Source organism: Saccostrea cucullata, unplaced genomic scaffold, assembly GCF_032062105.1.
Source record: "Saccostrea cucullata isolate Sc308-1 unplaced genomic scaffold, CSIRO_AGI_Scuc_v1 ctg4238, whole genome shotgun sequence".
Lineage (NCBI taxonomy): Eukaryota > Metazoa > Mollusca > Bivalvia > Ostreida > Ostreidae > Saccostrea > Saccostrea cuccullata.
Genome location: NW_026939699.1, coordinates 79,111 through 94,192, shown reverse-complemented (window position 1 = coordinate 94,192; position 15,082 = coordinate 79,111). Strand labels below are relative to the sequence as shown.

Sequence of the window (15,082 nt, the reverse complement as noted above, 5' to 3'; positions counted from 1 at the left end):
TCATAAAAATACCCCCAAAACATGCAATATGTTTTGTCATTCTGAATGCAAAATTTAAAGATAAAACGGTTAGTTATTAATCTCGTAAATTCAGTAATTAAGGAAGCGATTAGTTTAGTAATCTGATAATTCAGTAATTAAGGAAGCGGGGTGAAAGGGGGGGGGGGGGTTAAAATTAACCATAACATATCTTTTTTTAGATATATCTTTAGCTGTCTACTATCATTTGGCAAAAACAAATTCATACATTTTAGTTTTAAAGTTTGATCATTTTTGTATATCTTTATATAGAGCTCTTCTTCAAAAGGATATAAAATTAGTTTATTAATGGCCACAACCATCTAGGCCTCTTTATCTGATAAATTCAGTATTAAAACTATTCAAAAACAGAACATAAACCCGGCCCCCTGGAAACACAATAGGTGTAATTTGATCAGATTCCAGAGAGGATCTCAGGTTTACTGGTCTTATCCGCGGTAATATCAATGCACATTTTCTCTGTAGTTAGATTAAGTTTGAAAGAAATGATATATCAAATGCTATTTAACATGTAAAACAAAATGTCCAAACACCAAGCCATAAAAATACTCCAAAAACGACTGTAGAAGTGGCTAAAAATAGACTTAAATCGGGTCTGTAGAAAATAATCTTATATATCAGTGGCTTGTTTGGTTTAAAACTTCATCTTATTCAAACCATGTGCGATATATCGAGTCGACATATAAATGGAAGTAGATGTTGATTGATAAAACATCGATGATTTATGTTGAGATGAAGGCCTCAACAAGCCTTTCTTCTTTTCATGTAGAAGTTTTTAGAATAATTTCTGTTTCAAAAGAAAATAAAAAGTTGTCGGCTAATAGGGGGCACAATAATTTCCCATTATATCTCCAGCTGATGGTATGAAGTCCTGGTCTCGAAAGACTGTAAAATATTGTTTAAGAGGAAACCCAGCATACAGTGTACTTGTATGTTAGGTAAAATCATAATGAAGTTATCTAAGTAACTGTTATACGCCCGTCTTAAGACGGGACGTATTATGTTATAGGCTTCGTGTCCGTCCGTCTGTCCGTCTATCTGTTAGCTTTTTCGTTTACGGCTCATAACTTTAATACTATTAGGCCTAGGATTATCAAACATTGTCATCTGATGCATCTTGGGTAGAAGGTGTGTCGCGCACAAAAAGTAGGTCGCTCTGACCTTTAATTAAGAAGTTATAGCCAAATATGGAAAAATCCTTTCCGGCCCATAACTAGAAAATATAAGACTAACAATCATCAAACTTGGCCAGCTTATGCCTCTTAGGTAGAAGGTGTGTCGCGACCTATTTCAAGGTCACTGTGACCTTTAATTTAAGTGAAATTAAAAAAAATGTGTCTTTTTACTATTCATTTAAGCATCCCAAATTATATAAGAGTATTGCTCTCTTCTTATTAAAAAAGTGTTAAATCAAGAAAATACTTATTTTTTTAAGCATATACTTGACAGCAATCTATAACAAATATAATGTATGTTAGAGAAATCCTACCTCTCCCTTGAGTGCAATTATCAAGCACTGGTCAAGAAGAATTTTGATAACAGAAAATTGCATGTCAAATTAGAGAGAAATTAATGAGTTTTGAGTGTGAGGATCTAACTGATAGAACATCAGTGTTATCTACATCCCTTGGGTATTGGGCAGATGGGTAAGCCTGTTGGATTAAAAATAGCTCTTGTTGGCTAGCCTAAGTTTTAAAATGAATTTGATGAAAAGTAATTAAAACTAATTTGATATTGCATAATAGACTAATCTGATATTATATAATATTATTAATAAAAAAACTAATTTAAGGGGTGGGGTGGAATCAGCATGTCCATATGAATTACGAGGGTTGTTCCAAAATTCCGTAGACAAGCGTTGTTTTGTAGGAACCCTATATCATACATTAATTAAACTTCGTATATAGATTAAACCAACACTATCTAATAAATTTGTGGACAAATATGGAGTAACTACACAAATTATTCCAATTTAAAAGACACATTTCATTGTCTGGTATAGGGAGGCGGCGCAATACCCAAAAGTTGCAATTAAAATTTGGTATATTATATTTAAAATCCTAAGGAAAAGTGAATACTAATTTGTAATTTTTGAATGGAAGTGAAAATTCTCAATATTGTTTTATTAACTATATTTCCTCAAATTTTGGTGTTTATGCTTTGATAAAAATTAATTTTATAACGTTTTATATACATGGGGTTGAAATCCGACTTTTGAAAAATGGCGGCTGCACTGGACTATGTTCAAGTGTTTTGATCCTAAATTCACTGTTACAGAATTGTACCAGTCATAAATGTTTGTTAGACTAGAAAACTTTTTCTCGTCCTTAGTATTTAAAATGACTCGAACAGTTTCTCTATGTACATGTATATGTGAATAACAGTAACTAAAATAAAAGACAGGGCTAAGAAATGGGCAAGAGTTCCTTTGTGCAACTCCATTAGAGAAAACGGACGAAAAGCCCGTAGAATATATAGCGTTTTCAAATAATTATTATTTCATATCTGTACAAGCATATACTTTGTTTACATAATTTAAAGTTTGATCATATCATAGTAATTAAGATATTTCACATTTATAACTATAACCGTTTCCTCTAATTTAAGAATTTGACTCTGCTAATTGAAATATTTTCTCCAAAAATTTGAACTGTTGACATTTGTATTTTTTTGACGTTGCAGATTGCTCCGGGTGTTAGAGAACTATATCACTTTAAATCTTCTTACTCAAAAAATTTTCAGGTAAACTTGATAAAACTTCGTAATTTATCTGCCAAGAACACGCTTTATCAACCCTGAAAATTTTATAAAGATATATTAATTTCTTTGAAAGATATGAGCACAGTCTACGAAATTTTGGGACAACCCTCGTACATATTAAAACCTGTCGGACATTAAATCTCAACCAAAAAAAAATCGTTGAATATTTTATAGGTTTAAAAAAAATTATGGTAGATAGTGCAGACCCATTCATTTCTTGGTAGTAGACAAGCATCCAGTTAAAGATTAATTAATGAGTTCAATGTAGGAAGGCTAGCTGATCAAGCGGCTTATCTGTATCCTTTGGGGATTAGACAGAAGAAGTGCTGGTCAGTTTATAGCATATGTCATTTGATGGCCAGGCCTTTTCTTTTCAAAATTGATTTGGTATAGATTACGATGTTAAAACTAATTTGATATTGTTTAATATGATGGGCATTTGAAAAGGTCTAACACAACCAGCATAGAAATCTATTAATGATGTAATATTTATTATAATTAATGCCTAGATCACAGGAAATGGATAAATATTTGAAGGAATGGAAAAATCATGGAAATCGTGGAATCAAGGTTGACGTGATTTTTTTGCACACTAAACTGTTCAAGAAAATTGTATTTTTTTGACGGGCGTATCATGCTGTGGCGCGGCACTTTATTTAGAAATAGAGTTTCTTTTTTTGTTGCATTTTTGCATATCCGATATTTTTGAGACCCTATGATAGCAAAATTCGACCTGGTTTGTGACCATATGTTCTTTTATGAATCAAGATGAATAAACAGGCAGGTTTTGGCACAATAAAGGGTGTGCATTTTCCGTTTGTATTCTATCATTTTTCATTTGTTTTGTATTATTTTTCATTTAACTTGTTTAATTTTTCATTTGTATCCATATTTTCAATTTGTATTCTATAATTTCTTATTTGTATTTCAAACTTTCTTATTTGTATTCGATAATTTATCATTTGTATGGTATCCGAGGTATTATTTTTATTATATTTTTTCTGTTTTTTTTAAAATTGTTTTTACAAATGGATACGATCGAATATTGCAACGTTTGACATGCCATGAAAATTATACAATAAATGAAATGTTTGTAATTGTGGGCTTGAAAATTGTATATTTGCATTTAAATGTGATTGAGGTGCCTTTAAAATTGTCTTTCGTAAAACAAGTAAAAAAGCCCCTTTTCAAGCATTAAGGTTTCTGGATTTTTTGTAGTAATGTCTCCTCAATTAGCATATGGAATTATTCTTACGTCAGAAAAAAAACTTTGTTCTGCTAATGATGGAAAAGGCCAGCTAGATTTTACAAATATTACAAACATAACATATGAGGGCAATTAGGCATAATTTTCTCCTTTCACATATAGGTAGATTTCAATAAAATACAATGACCAACCAAAGGACAAAAATGTACCTCCTTGCGCTCACATATATCAAGGGTATCAAAGAATGGGGCGGGGCCAGAATTCAATGAGAAGTGGATGTAAACATGGTACCCCTATCCAAATGAAAGATTTGTCTTTTTCAGCTATTTATTTGGGGCGTATGCCACACCATCCTTATATTAAACAATAACGAAAAAGCCGTGTAATTTGTCTTGTACAAATAAGACTGTGTAATTTTATCTGTAAGATAGACGTCTCCTAGATGATCAAACCTTCATTTATTGATTTATTCTTTTAATTTTTCAGATATGAAAATTGCTGACTTTTCCGAGAGGAAATTTTTGATATTTTTAAGTATTTAGATATATGTTCTATATTCAAAAATACGGAACATTTAAAAAATTCTCTGCACATCAGTTTCAGATATTATTTTTCTTCAGAATGGTGACCCTCTCGGGGAATTATTTCTTTTATTAAATATTTCTTAATACTTGTCTTAGCCTGTCACCACATACAGATCTAACAAATTCAGATATCTACAACACTGCGTATTTTAAATCTAAAAGCAATCAGATCTTCAACCTATAAAATGCCGTCTTCAAACTTAAAAAAAAAAACGTACTATATAGACCTCATGAAGTTTTCTGACTGGAATTGGTTTTGCTGTGGTATGCAAGTATCCGTCCTACATACACTGACAGCTATAGATAAGCATGGAAATTAAGAAACTTTACCGAGGAACATTAAAAAATCCTTTTGTTTCATAATAATCTTGCGAAGACACTTTGCTTAGGCATTTACATACTGAGATCATTCAATATTTACAATGTTTATTATAATGCTAAAGGTATTACGGGACTGTATATCTATTGTAATGATAAAAAATAGTGACTTTTACATATTGCTTATCTATCTAATGCCTAGGTCACATTTCCCGGCCGGTAGCCGTAGACCGGTGGTAATCGGTAGTAATCCGTGGTGTTAACGATGCCCCAACATCGGTCCACATCGGCCAAGTAGTCCCTGAAGTATCAGTCACATTATCCAGCGATGGGGTATACGATGGACAACAAATGCGTTTTCACCCATTCTCAGTATAAGGGCTCAAATAATGTCGTCTCATTTTCATTTAGAAGAAATACCACTGATGTAATTTTTAAATCAACAGTATAAATAGTCATATAACAATGAATAAGAATTCATATAATTATCGATCTGAAAGGGTATTTAAGGAGTTCCAAATTCAAATATAATAGCCTATTTGAAATGTACGTTACTGTCGCCGAGGCAAATATTATGCTGAATCTCCTCTGTGTATTATAGTTTTGATTCTCAAGTAAAAATTTTCTGATAAGTTAAACCTTGTATCATATATATTTCTTTTCATAACAATAAATACATTTTCTTTGTGATAATAAATAATTTTTATTGTGCAATGTCCCTGTCGCTTAATTCTATTTCAACCACATTACAAGCAAACACAAAGATTATACACCTGATACTTTTGTTCTCCTTTATTTATTGATGGGCTAAATTTGAAATTTCAAAGGATTAATTACTCCTACTTAGAGTAATGTAACATATATCCATGCCGTGCTACTAATGTAACATGAAATGGAACAATTTGAGCAACTTTTATAAATATGTTTACGGAATGAAAGACATTTTCAATCGTAGAGATAAGGAAGAAATGTACGTTACCTATAATTCTTCCATTAAGAATATATATTAAGTAGAAAATATGAGACGACTCTGAATAAGCAACCCCTTGTGTCCTGTAAACTGGCAAAGACGTTTTGCTTAAACAATTAAAAATTATTTTTTACATGAAAAGTGATCATTCGAAATGTACGTGACTGAAATGTACGTTACCATGAAATTCGAATTAAGTGAATCTCGCAGGAATTTTCATGTATTCTCATACTTTCACACACTCGGATGTGTACCAAAAGGAAAGTTTAAAAGGTTGGAGGTCGGCTAAATCCCAAAATAAATGAAAAGAAACGTTTCTGCTGAGGAAAAAAAATATATTACGGTCAATTATATGTAATATAATTTTGATACCTGGTGTATATTTCTGAATACGAAACCTGTATGATGCATTTCTTATGATATGCAAGTTCAAATAGTATCAATATATTGCGTGTCTAACGTACGCTTGTGGTAGAGAGTTGATTTTTATATTTGAAATGTACGTTACGTATGGTAACGTACATTTTGCGTATTTCTAACTGACATTTTTTTTAAAATTTAGTCAATGAATTGCGTTTACACGAGCGAAACAAAATTATCTTTACAATCCATTTGACAACTGACCACATAAATCCATCTAAATGCACCCCCAATCATCGTAAATGTGGTAGACTGTTACCACATGCTAGAAAATTTATTTCTAAGTGTCTTAAATTCATCTTTGGCAACCTTTTTGCAGTTTGTTTGCTTTTAATATGCGACTTTTCGTCAATATTAATTTAATTGTTGTTGATAATTTAAAGCAAGGTATGCATAGGCTTATAACTGGTAAAAAAAAACAAACAAAACAAAACAAAAAAAAAGAAAGAAAGAAAGAAAAGAAATAATCCCAAAACACAAGACGGTCACGTACATTTCAAATACTGAAAGACACACAATACTCAGTTTTGTTTGAATCATTGCATTTTGGGTTATATTATCCCACATCTGCTGAAAAGCACGTATTTTTGTGTTTTGACAAACGATATTGCAACATACTAAATGAAATTGTTAACAAGACTGTCGATGGATATATTCGGAATAGATTTATGTTAAGTTTCAATGGCCAAACACGAGCATTTGTTGGATCATAGAAAAATACGTCTGACTCTTATGTGTTTTTTTGGTCTGTACCCTTACACACAGGTAGAAGTAACTAGGCTACGACCGGTGTCAATTTCAGCGAAACAGCACAAAAGAATGGTAATGAACTGAGGTGGAGGGGACTCCCCAATAATATGTGAAATGAACGTTACCGAAGTGACGTGACATTCATGTAGTTAATGACAAATAACATCGTTTGTTACATTATGATTTCTTATATTACTGCGTTAAAACGCTTCATTGAAATGATTTTTATGTCAATAATTGCTTTTTTTTCAATATTTACTTATTACTAATTTACATATTATTACAAGCTTGAAATGTACGTTACCTACTCATATTCTGAGGCAATCGTGTCTTTATAGTGGTGATTGTGACATATAAGACAATGTGATTACATAGAGAATCTTTTTTGGAATAAACTGAAACAAAACGATGGATTTTTAGATGAATTTTAAGCTCTTTATTAAACAGAAATGTATCTTGAAATGTACGTTATATTTACGTAGTTTTCTAAATCGGCATGGATATATGTTAAAAAAGACAGTAACTTCAAAATAGAATTTTACTACATGTACATGTTAAGTTTCAATATCTATAGAAAATGACAAGATTCCAAACTGATCGCTCTAAACAAAATAGAGAGAAGAATTTAAAGCATATATTATGAAAAATGTTTTTATACATCTGGGTCAAAAAGTAACCTTTGTTTTTTGAAAGGAAAAATCAAACGCACGTTCGTATGCCGAGAAAATATGTTGCTGACAGAGTTGGTAGGATGTGCTGGTGTTAAGATGAGATATTCCAATTGTGATTTTAATGACTACATTTTTTTGGACATATCTTTTTGGACATTGAAGAAAGAGTAACGTACATTTCAAGCTACATTTCTGAATAAAATCACTCTCTACTTTACCGTCTTGTCATTATTCCATGTATTAAAATTTGATGAAAAAAAATCTGGAAACAAAATCTTAAGATACTTTCTTTCAAAGGTAATTGATAGAAAAATTGTTATCTTGAACTTTATTTTTTAAAAAATCAGAGAGGCATTTGTGCCCTTATATTGAGAATGGGTGTTTATGAGAAAAATGGCGTGGTTGCCGGTCGGACTTACAAAGGCCCAGCGATGCATTGCTAATCAAAAAACGATGTTCCAGGATAATCAGCCGATGTATATTACATCGTTCATACATTGGTGAACAATGTTCGTATGTCGGTCGACTAGGGGCCAATGTTTGGTCGAACATCGACTGATGATCGGTCGTTAACTGTTGAACACCACTAAACTCCCCGATGACCTCAGATTCAACGGATATTTGACGCTGCTCGGCCATACATCGGCCGATCCTTAAAAGATGTGTTAATGATGGGTTGCCGATAAGGAGCGATGTGAGGCATCGTTGGGGACATCGCTGAATTTTAACTACGAATTATTCCCTACCGATGACCCCACCGATCCGCAAAAAAAGACTCAGTCGCCGTCCGATCACTAGTGGTGCCCGGCCGGCAACCACGCCATTTTCATCAAAAAACGCATCGGTTTCTCATCGTATACCCCGTCGTTGGATAATGTGACTTATACTTAAATCTATTATTCTCTTTCTCTCTCCCTTTCTGGATTCATTCTTAATATGTACCAATTGATAATGCATTGTGTACATTCACACCTTTCATTCAATGTTTAAATGTACATGTAATTGTACCTTCAGCTATGGAGAAAACCATCATAGACATTTATGACTGCTTTTCAATCCATTTCATTAATTTGAATAAATATATTTTCAATCAAAGAGTGTCGGTGGATTTTTTGCTCTCTTGTTGCTTTTATACACGATTGGGTATCTGGATTAGTTCCCATTACCCGTGAGAACCTATGGTCAGGCAGGTCATTAATTACAATGTTCGTGACGTTTAACATTCAATTAATTTGGAGTGTCATTTAAAATTAATTTAAAGAATGAGGCTTATTTTAACCTTTGTCATACGATATAACACAACTTGGGACAGTTGTCGCTTTATAAACCGCGAAGCTCAATGGACGTAATTGAAGACAAAATTTGCAGCTCTCCACCGACAAGTGTTGGCGTCTCCATATGAGAGAAAATTCTCGATAGGGACGTGAAACTACAGTATTGTGCCATTAGTGATCGTCCAAATTCAAAATGGCCGCCGCTATTGCGCAACTCGCTTGATTAAAAAAAACTTGGAATAAAAAATAAACAATCAACTTTCTTACCTTAATATTTTGTTATGTAACCTTTTGATCGTAATACTCTTTGTACTCTCAGGGGGATTGACCTGTAAAGACTCTGGATGTAGTTAACCGGGATATTAGTCCACACCCGTCTAATGGCCGTCTCCAGCTCATTTTTAGAGGTGATAATTCTGTCGCCATTTCTTAGTTCTCTTTTGATTCTGAGCCATACATTCTTTATAATGTTTAAATCGGGACTTTGGGCTGGCCAGACCATAGAGTGAATGTTATTTTGTATCTTGAATTCTTGCACTAAACGGGCTCTATGTATGGGTGCATTGTCGTCTTGGAAGATGTAATTATTCCTTGGAAAATGACGTACAATAACCGGCCACAAGTGCTCATCAATGATATCAATATATTTTTGGGCATTTATATTGCCATCTACGACAGTAAGTGTGCCTACACCATTAAAGGTTACACATCCCCATACCACCAAACTGAACTTGGGCGTTGGAGGTTGCGATAAACAACCAGTCCTCGCCGACCTTTCTCCAGATAAATACGCGACTGTCAGATCCAATGTCTACTTTACATTCATCACTGAATATTACTCTCTGCCAGTAATTGTCGACAGTTTTGTAGCGATTGCCTCTGCACCAAGAAAGCCGAGCTTTACGATTGACTTCACGAATTCGGATTCGTTTTCTTACAACTCTCCTGAAATACCCCTGCTTATATAAAGTTCTCTGCACAGTTCGTTTTGAAACAGTAGATATACTCTATTTTGGTAAAATAATGCAGTAAAATCGGACAAACTTCGTTTTCTGTTTTCTTTTACTGGCCTCAAAAGTTGTCGTGCATCTCTTAAACTTTCATCCAGTTTTGACTTCTTCCCTTTTCTTGGTAGATTTTCTATATTACCTCGCTTCCGAAAACGATCAATCACAGACGTAATTGTTGTGCAGGGTATTTCCAATCTTCGAGAAATTTCTCGTTGTTTAAGTCCCGTCCGATACAAAGAAATAACTGTTTCTTTGACATCATTGCTCAACTCTTTCCGAGCAGGAGCCATGTTGTTTACATTGACAATATACGCAGCAGACGAGAGTTTGTGACGTGAAAATTTGTCACGTGATAGTCACGAGGACATTCTTAAAATAGCGTCATTTTCTCTGACAGTAGTACCTTTGTTTATTTATAGTATGCAGATAAAGTTTACTAAAACACCAAATAATACGCATTGCACGTGAATTTGGACGATCACTAATGGCACAATACTGTAGGTACAAATACATAACATGAATTTGAAGACTGTTTTTTTTTTCATTTTTTTTTTTCAAAAACAGGGGTATTTTTTTCATTTCATGCTGCTGAAACACAATCAAGGCTGTGGTTTGTGATGTACAAGTTGTTTAGAATGTACTGATTTTGACTGTCCTTTTGGTGTAGGGTTTTAAAAAGAAACTCCAAATACTGAAATCCATGTTTGGCTTTTGAACGAATCGGGAGAAAAAACTTATGATTTCGATTCTTAACAGAAATAAAAATTTGAATTGTGATGTTTAGTTAACTTATTCTAAGTGTATTGATGCAGTTTGGTACATGGTATAAATTAGAGGAAAAAAAATATATCTCTCCTTAAAAGTAAAATTTGCTTTGTGAACAGTTATAAAAAATGTAAACTGGTTATTTACAAGCGTACATCATCCATTAAAGAAAAATTTTTGGTCTTCGGATCAAAGAGTACCGCTTCTTAAACATATTTTTATACAAACAAAAATAATCCCTATCGTCATTGACCAGTATCATAGAAACAATATAAGCGTATTAATACATCTAACAAAAACGTATGGTTGTTCACAAAGTATTAATCAAGTCACAGCCATTGAGCAGTTGAGTGATAAGAGAAACCTTTTATCTCGGCATGTTTGAAAATGAGAAGCTTTAAGATAAAAAATATCGCCAGAGATTAACCTGTGTATGGACATTTTGAGGAAGTCAAAATCAATTTGCAATATCTTATCAGTAAAAGGAAGTTTTTTCCAATCAATTAATGAGAAAAAGAACTCTATTATAAAGGAAATTACAGAAAAGATTGATTGTTGTTATTTGTTCTTTGGAGGAGGACGTTCTTCTATAAAATATAATCATAATGTAACATGAAGGTAACTAAAGGTGTAACAGGCATAATGTTACGTAAGTATACTTTATATCTGTATAATTGTCTCTTCATCCCACATATGTTAATAGTTTAAAAAACATTTAAAATTAAACAATTATAAGTTATTTTAAATACGCTTTGCATGTTCAACTTTAATCATTAAACGTTTTAGTATGACATAAACTAGTTTTCATAATTAGTCAATCATCAATGAAACGTACAATGACGTACAATGACGTTTTTATATAATAACCACATTTCATTTACTTAATCCCACTTTGAATGACTGTTTGTACAGATATGAATTCAAACTATAAAATGCCTTTCTTCGTGTGTGCTAGTACGGGAATTAATGCTGCAGCTGCAGCTTTTGCATACGTATTTGTTTCTGCAAAAGCTGCAATATTACATTTAAATCCAGTGCTGAGAGCATTTTATTGTATAAATAAAACAGAAAAATGATTTTAGATTCGTTTTGTTTTGTAAATGACGATTTTAGATTACTTTAGAATGATGTCTTAAAATGCTCACATGTATATGCTTATACAACTGAGCCGTTACATCCTTTCTTTCTAATCGATGTGATGTGTACTTGCAGGAAAAGGAATGCATTTTCGAGCAAGTAACTTGTTTGTTCGGAGGAGGGTGGTTAATATCTTATAAACAAAATTATTTAGTTTGAAACCGAAGTTTTATTTCAAAAATAAGCAATATTTTAAAGATAACCTTATATTAAACAATTTAAAAAGTACGAAAATTATTTCTATAGAAGCATATATTAACTACAACGGTTAATATTTTTTTTTTATAAAATAAAAAGAAATTAAAATTACAAGAGAGAAAAACTTTGATTGTCATAATCATTTCATCTTCAAGGTTGTAATCATTACTCAACAGGTATGAATTGGAAGAATTCGGTGCTGGAAATAACAATCTTGGTGATAATTCTTAGAAGTGGCGTGAATGGTAGTACATGTGCCTCTTCCTCGTCATGTCGATGTCATTATTCTGAAGGAGATATTTACGCCGACTGTTCCAAGCTGGGTCTTTCAAGGTCACCTCTATTCTGGTCGAATGTCACGAAAATCAATCTCAGTCATAACAATTTGAATCGACTTCCGAACCGATCCAAACTTCCAGATGACTTAGATTACTTGGATCTTTCTAATAATGTCATAAATGAATTTACCAATGAAGCTTTCCAAGGACTACAGAGGCTGACTGATCTGAAATTGCAATCCAATCGCTTTAGGATTACAAGTAACCTTTCCAAAAACATTTTTGCAGATTTAATCAGTATAAGAAACCTAGATTTGTCCGACAACCCTGAACTTACGTTTCCGGTAATGCCCTATTTGAGCAGCCTTCAAAACTCTTCTATTGAAGTTCTCCGTTTGAATAAAATCCATTGTACATTTGGATTAGGTTTAGAGGTAAAAATAGAAGATTTAAGATTTCTTCGATACACCAACTTAAAGGAAATTGATATTTCAAGTAATAGAATTGAACTTTTTGAAAATAGAGCACTTTCATTTTTACCTGATAGTCTTAAAAGAGTATCTATCGCTGATAACAACCTGTCATTTGGTTATTATGTCTTTGATATTTCCTCAATGAAAGGATTAGAATGGTTGGAAGCGAGCTCACAAGGTATAACCCATAGCCCTTATGATTTTATTTATAACAGACCATGTCATGATACATTGGTTAAGAAGAAAACTTCACTTTCTATATCAAAAAATGATCTTTCTCATAACACATTCGATCTTGGCAATAAATCAAGGTTGAAAAGAAATATAAAGCAAGAAATGAAGGTAAAAATGGTTGACATTTTTCAGAGAAAAAAATTAAGCATCGTTTTTAACATCTCATTACCAGAGAATTTAAAATCAATTTTCTTCAATCAAAGCGGTTTACATTATAGAATAAAAAGCTTTAATTTCTCTAGGAATAAAGTGGAAAATTTGTATTTACAAGACAACATTTTATATTCCTGGATGGGCCCAATCAGTGGAGTTAACAATCTAAAAATTGTTAATTTGTCAAATAATTTCTGTGCAAAAGTCTATGAAAGTTTCTTCCAAAACGGTGATTCTCTTCAGAAATTATATTTGAGCAATAACTTGCTACGTTTTAGTCTTTCGTCTGATACAGATGGAAAAATATTCAGAAATCTCAAAAGTTTGAGTGTTTTAGATTTAAAAGCAAACAAAATTTCACACTTACCAAGCGCTGTGTTCAAAAGTCTCGAAAGTCTTAAATATTTAGACCTCAGTAGCAATTTGTTAACTGGAATTGATTTTGATATTAGATATTTAAGGTCACTAAGGGTTCTTGATTTATCTTTGAATCAAATTCAATATCTCTCCGATTCAGACATGAAAGCTATAGATCAACATAGGATGGGAAAAAGTTTAACAATTAACCTTTCTGGAAATCCTATTTTGTGTGCCTGCAAAAGCCTAAATTTTCTAACATGGATAGTTCATAGTCAAACATCAGGGGAGATAATATTCGAATCATACGAACAATACTTTTGCGAGAAGGAGTCTCATGACGGACAAGTTATGAATTTCACTAACTCTAAAGTAATTGGAGAGCTGAGGAAAAAATGCAATACCTACACAACTTTGATATTTATGATGTCCACGCTTATATTTTTATTTGTCATATCATTGGCAATTGGAATCTTTTATCGATATAGATGGAAACTAAGATACTTCTTTTACATGACGAAAAGTCGTTATCATGGATATAAAGCTGTTAGAAGTGATAGCCAATCAAATTTTAAATACGATGCCTTTGTTTCCTATGCCGATGAAGATTTGCCGTTTGTTCAGAAAATGATTTGGGAATTTGAAAGAAATAATGAAATACGTTTATGTATTCACCATCGAGATTTTGTCCCAGGGTATGACATTGCCGAGAACATCATCACCGCCGTCAACAAAAGCAGGAAAACAATAATTATTTTATCTCCAAATTTCATCAACTCCAGCTGGTGTATGTATGAAATGCACATCGCTAAAATGGAAGAGATATATTCCCGCGATGACCAGAGTGTTCTGGTGATTATCTTTTATAAACCAATTCCTGCTGGCAAAATTCCATTACAAATTATGAATGTTATAAAAGAGAAATCATATATTGAATTCCCAGACGACGAATACTGTGACGCAATGTTTTGGAGAAAAGTTATCGAAACCGCTAAGAATGTATAATCTGTAGAATGTATAGTGCATGGTGTATTTCAAATAATTTTTGTCAAATTATAACGGTTTGTGTAACAGCATTTATTTCAAATTTATTTGAAAACTTGGCTGGATAATTCCAATGAGAATTTCATGAGTATGCAAAAGCATTTTAATTACTAGCTGTGAAAAATAATTGAAATTTAGCATCATACATGTAGTTACAAGAATTTAAAACGCCCAATTTAATATTGTGTTTGTATTATGATTTTAAAAATGGATGTCTGTGTATTTGACCTCTTTACACTGATTAAAATATTTATGAATTATAATGATACCCACAGCATATAACAATAGAACCCCAGCATATAAAAATAGATCCACAGAATTTAAAACGTTTTCATATAATTGTGAAATCAAAGCAGCAAATAATTATGAACCCACAGTACAGTAGCAAAAAAAAAATATTATGAACCCACAGAATACAATTTTAAATTCAATCGTACAGT

General features: G+C 32.5%; 1 protein-coding gene across 1 annotated transcript; it reads left to right on the top strand.

Annotated features, from left to right (window-relative positions):
• Positions 1-12,281: 12,281 nt before the first annotated feature.
• On the top strand, positions 12,282-14,616 carry LOC134253702 (toll-like receptor 4). Its single transcript, XM_062736285.1, has one exon. It carries the CDS (start codon positions 12,282-12,284, stop codon positions 14,601-14,603), a length of 2,322 nt encoding a protein of 773 aa, XP_062592269.1. The 3' UTR covers positions 14,604-14,616.
• Positions 14,617-15,082: the final 466 nt, after the last annotated feature.

Excerpts from the sequence above, each read along its gene's own strand:
- LOC134253702 (XM_062736285.1), top strand. The coding sequence starts at position 12,282 with ATGAATTGGAAGAATTCGGTGCTGGAAATAACAATCTTGGTGATAATT.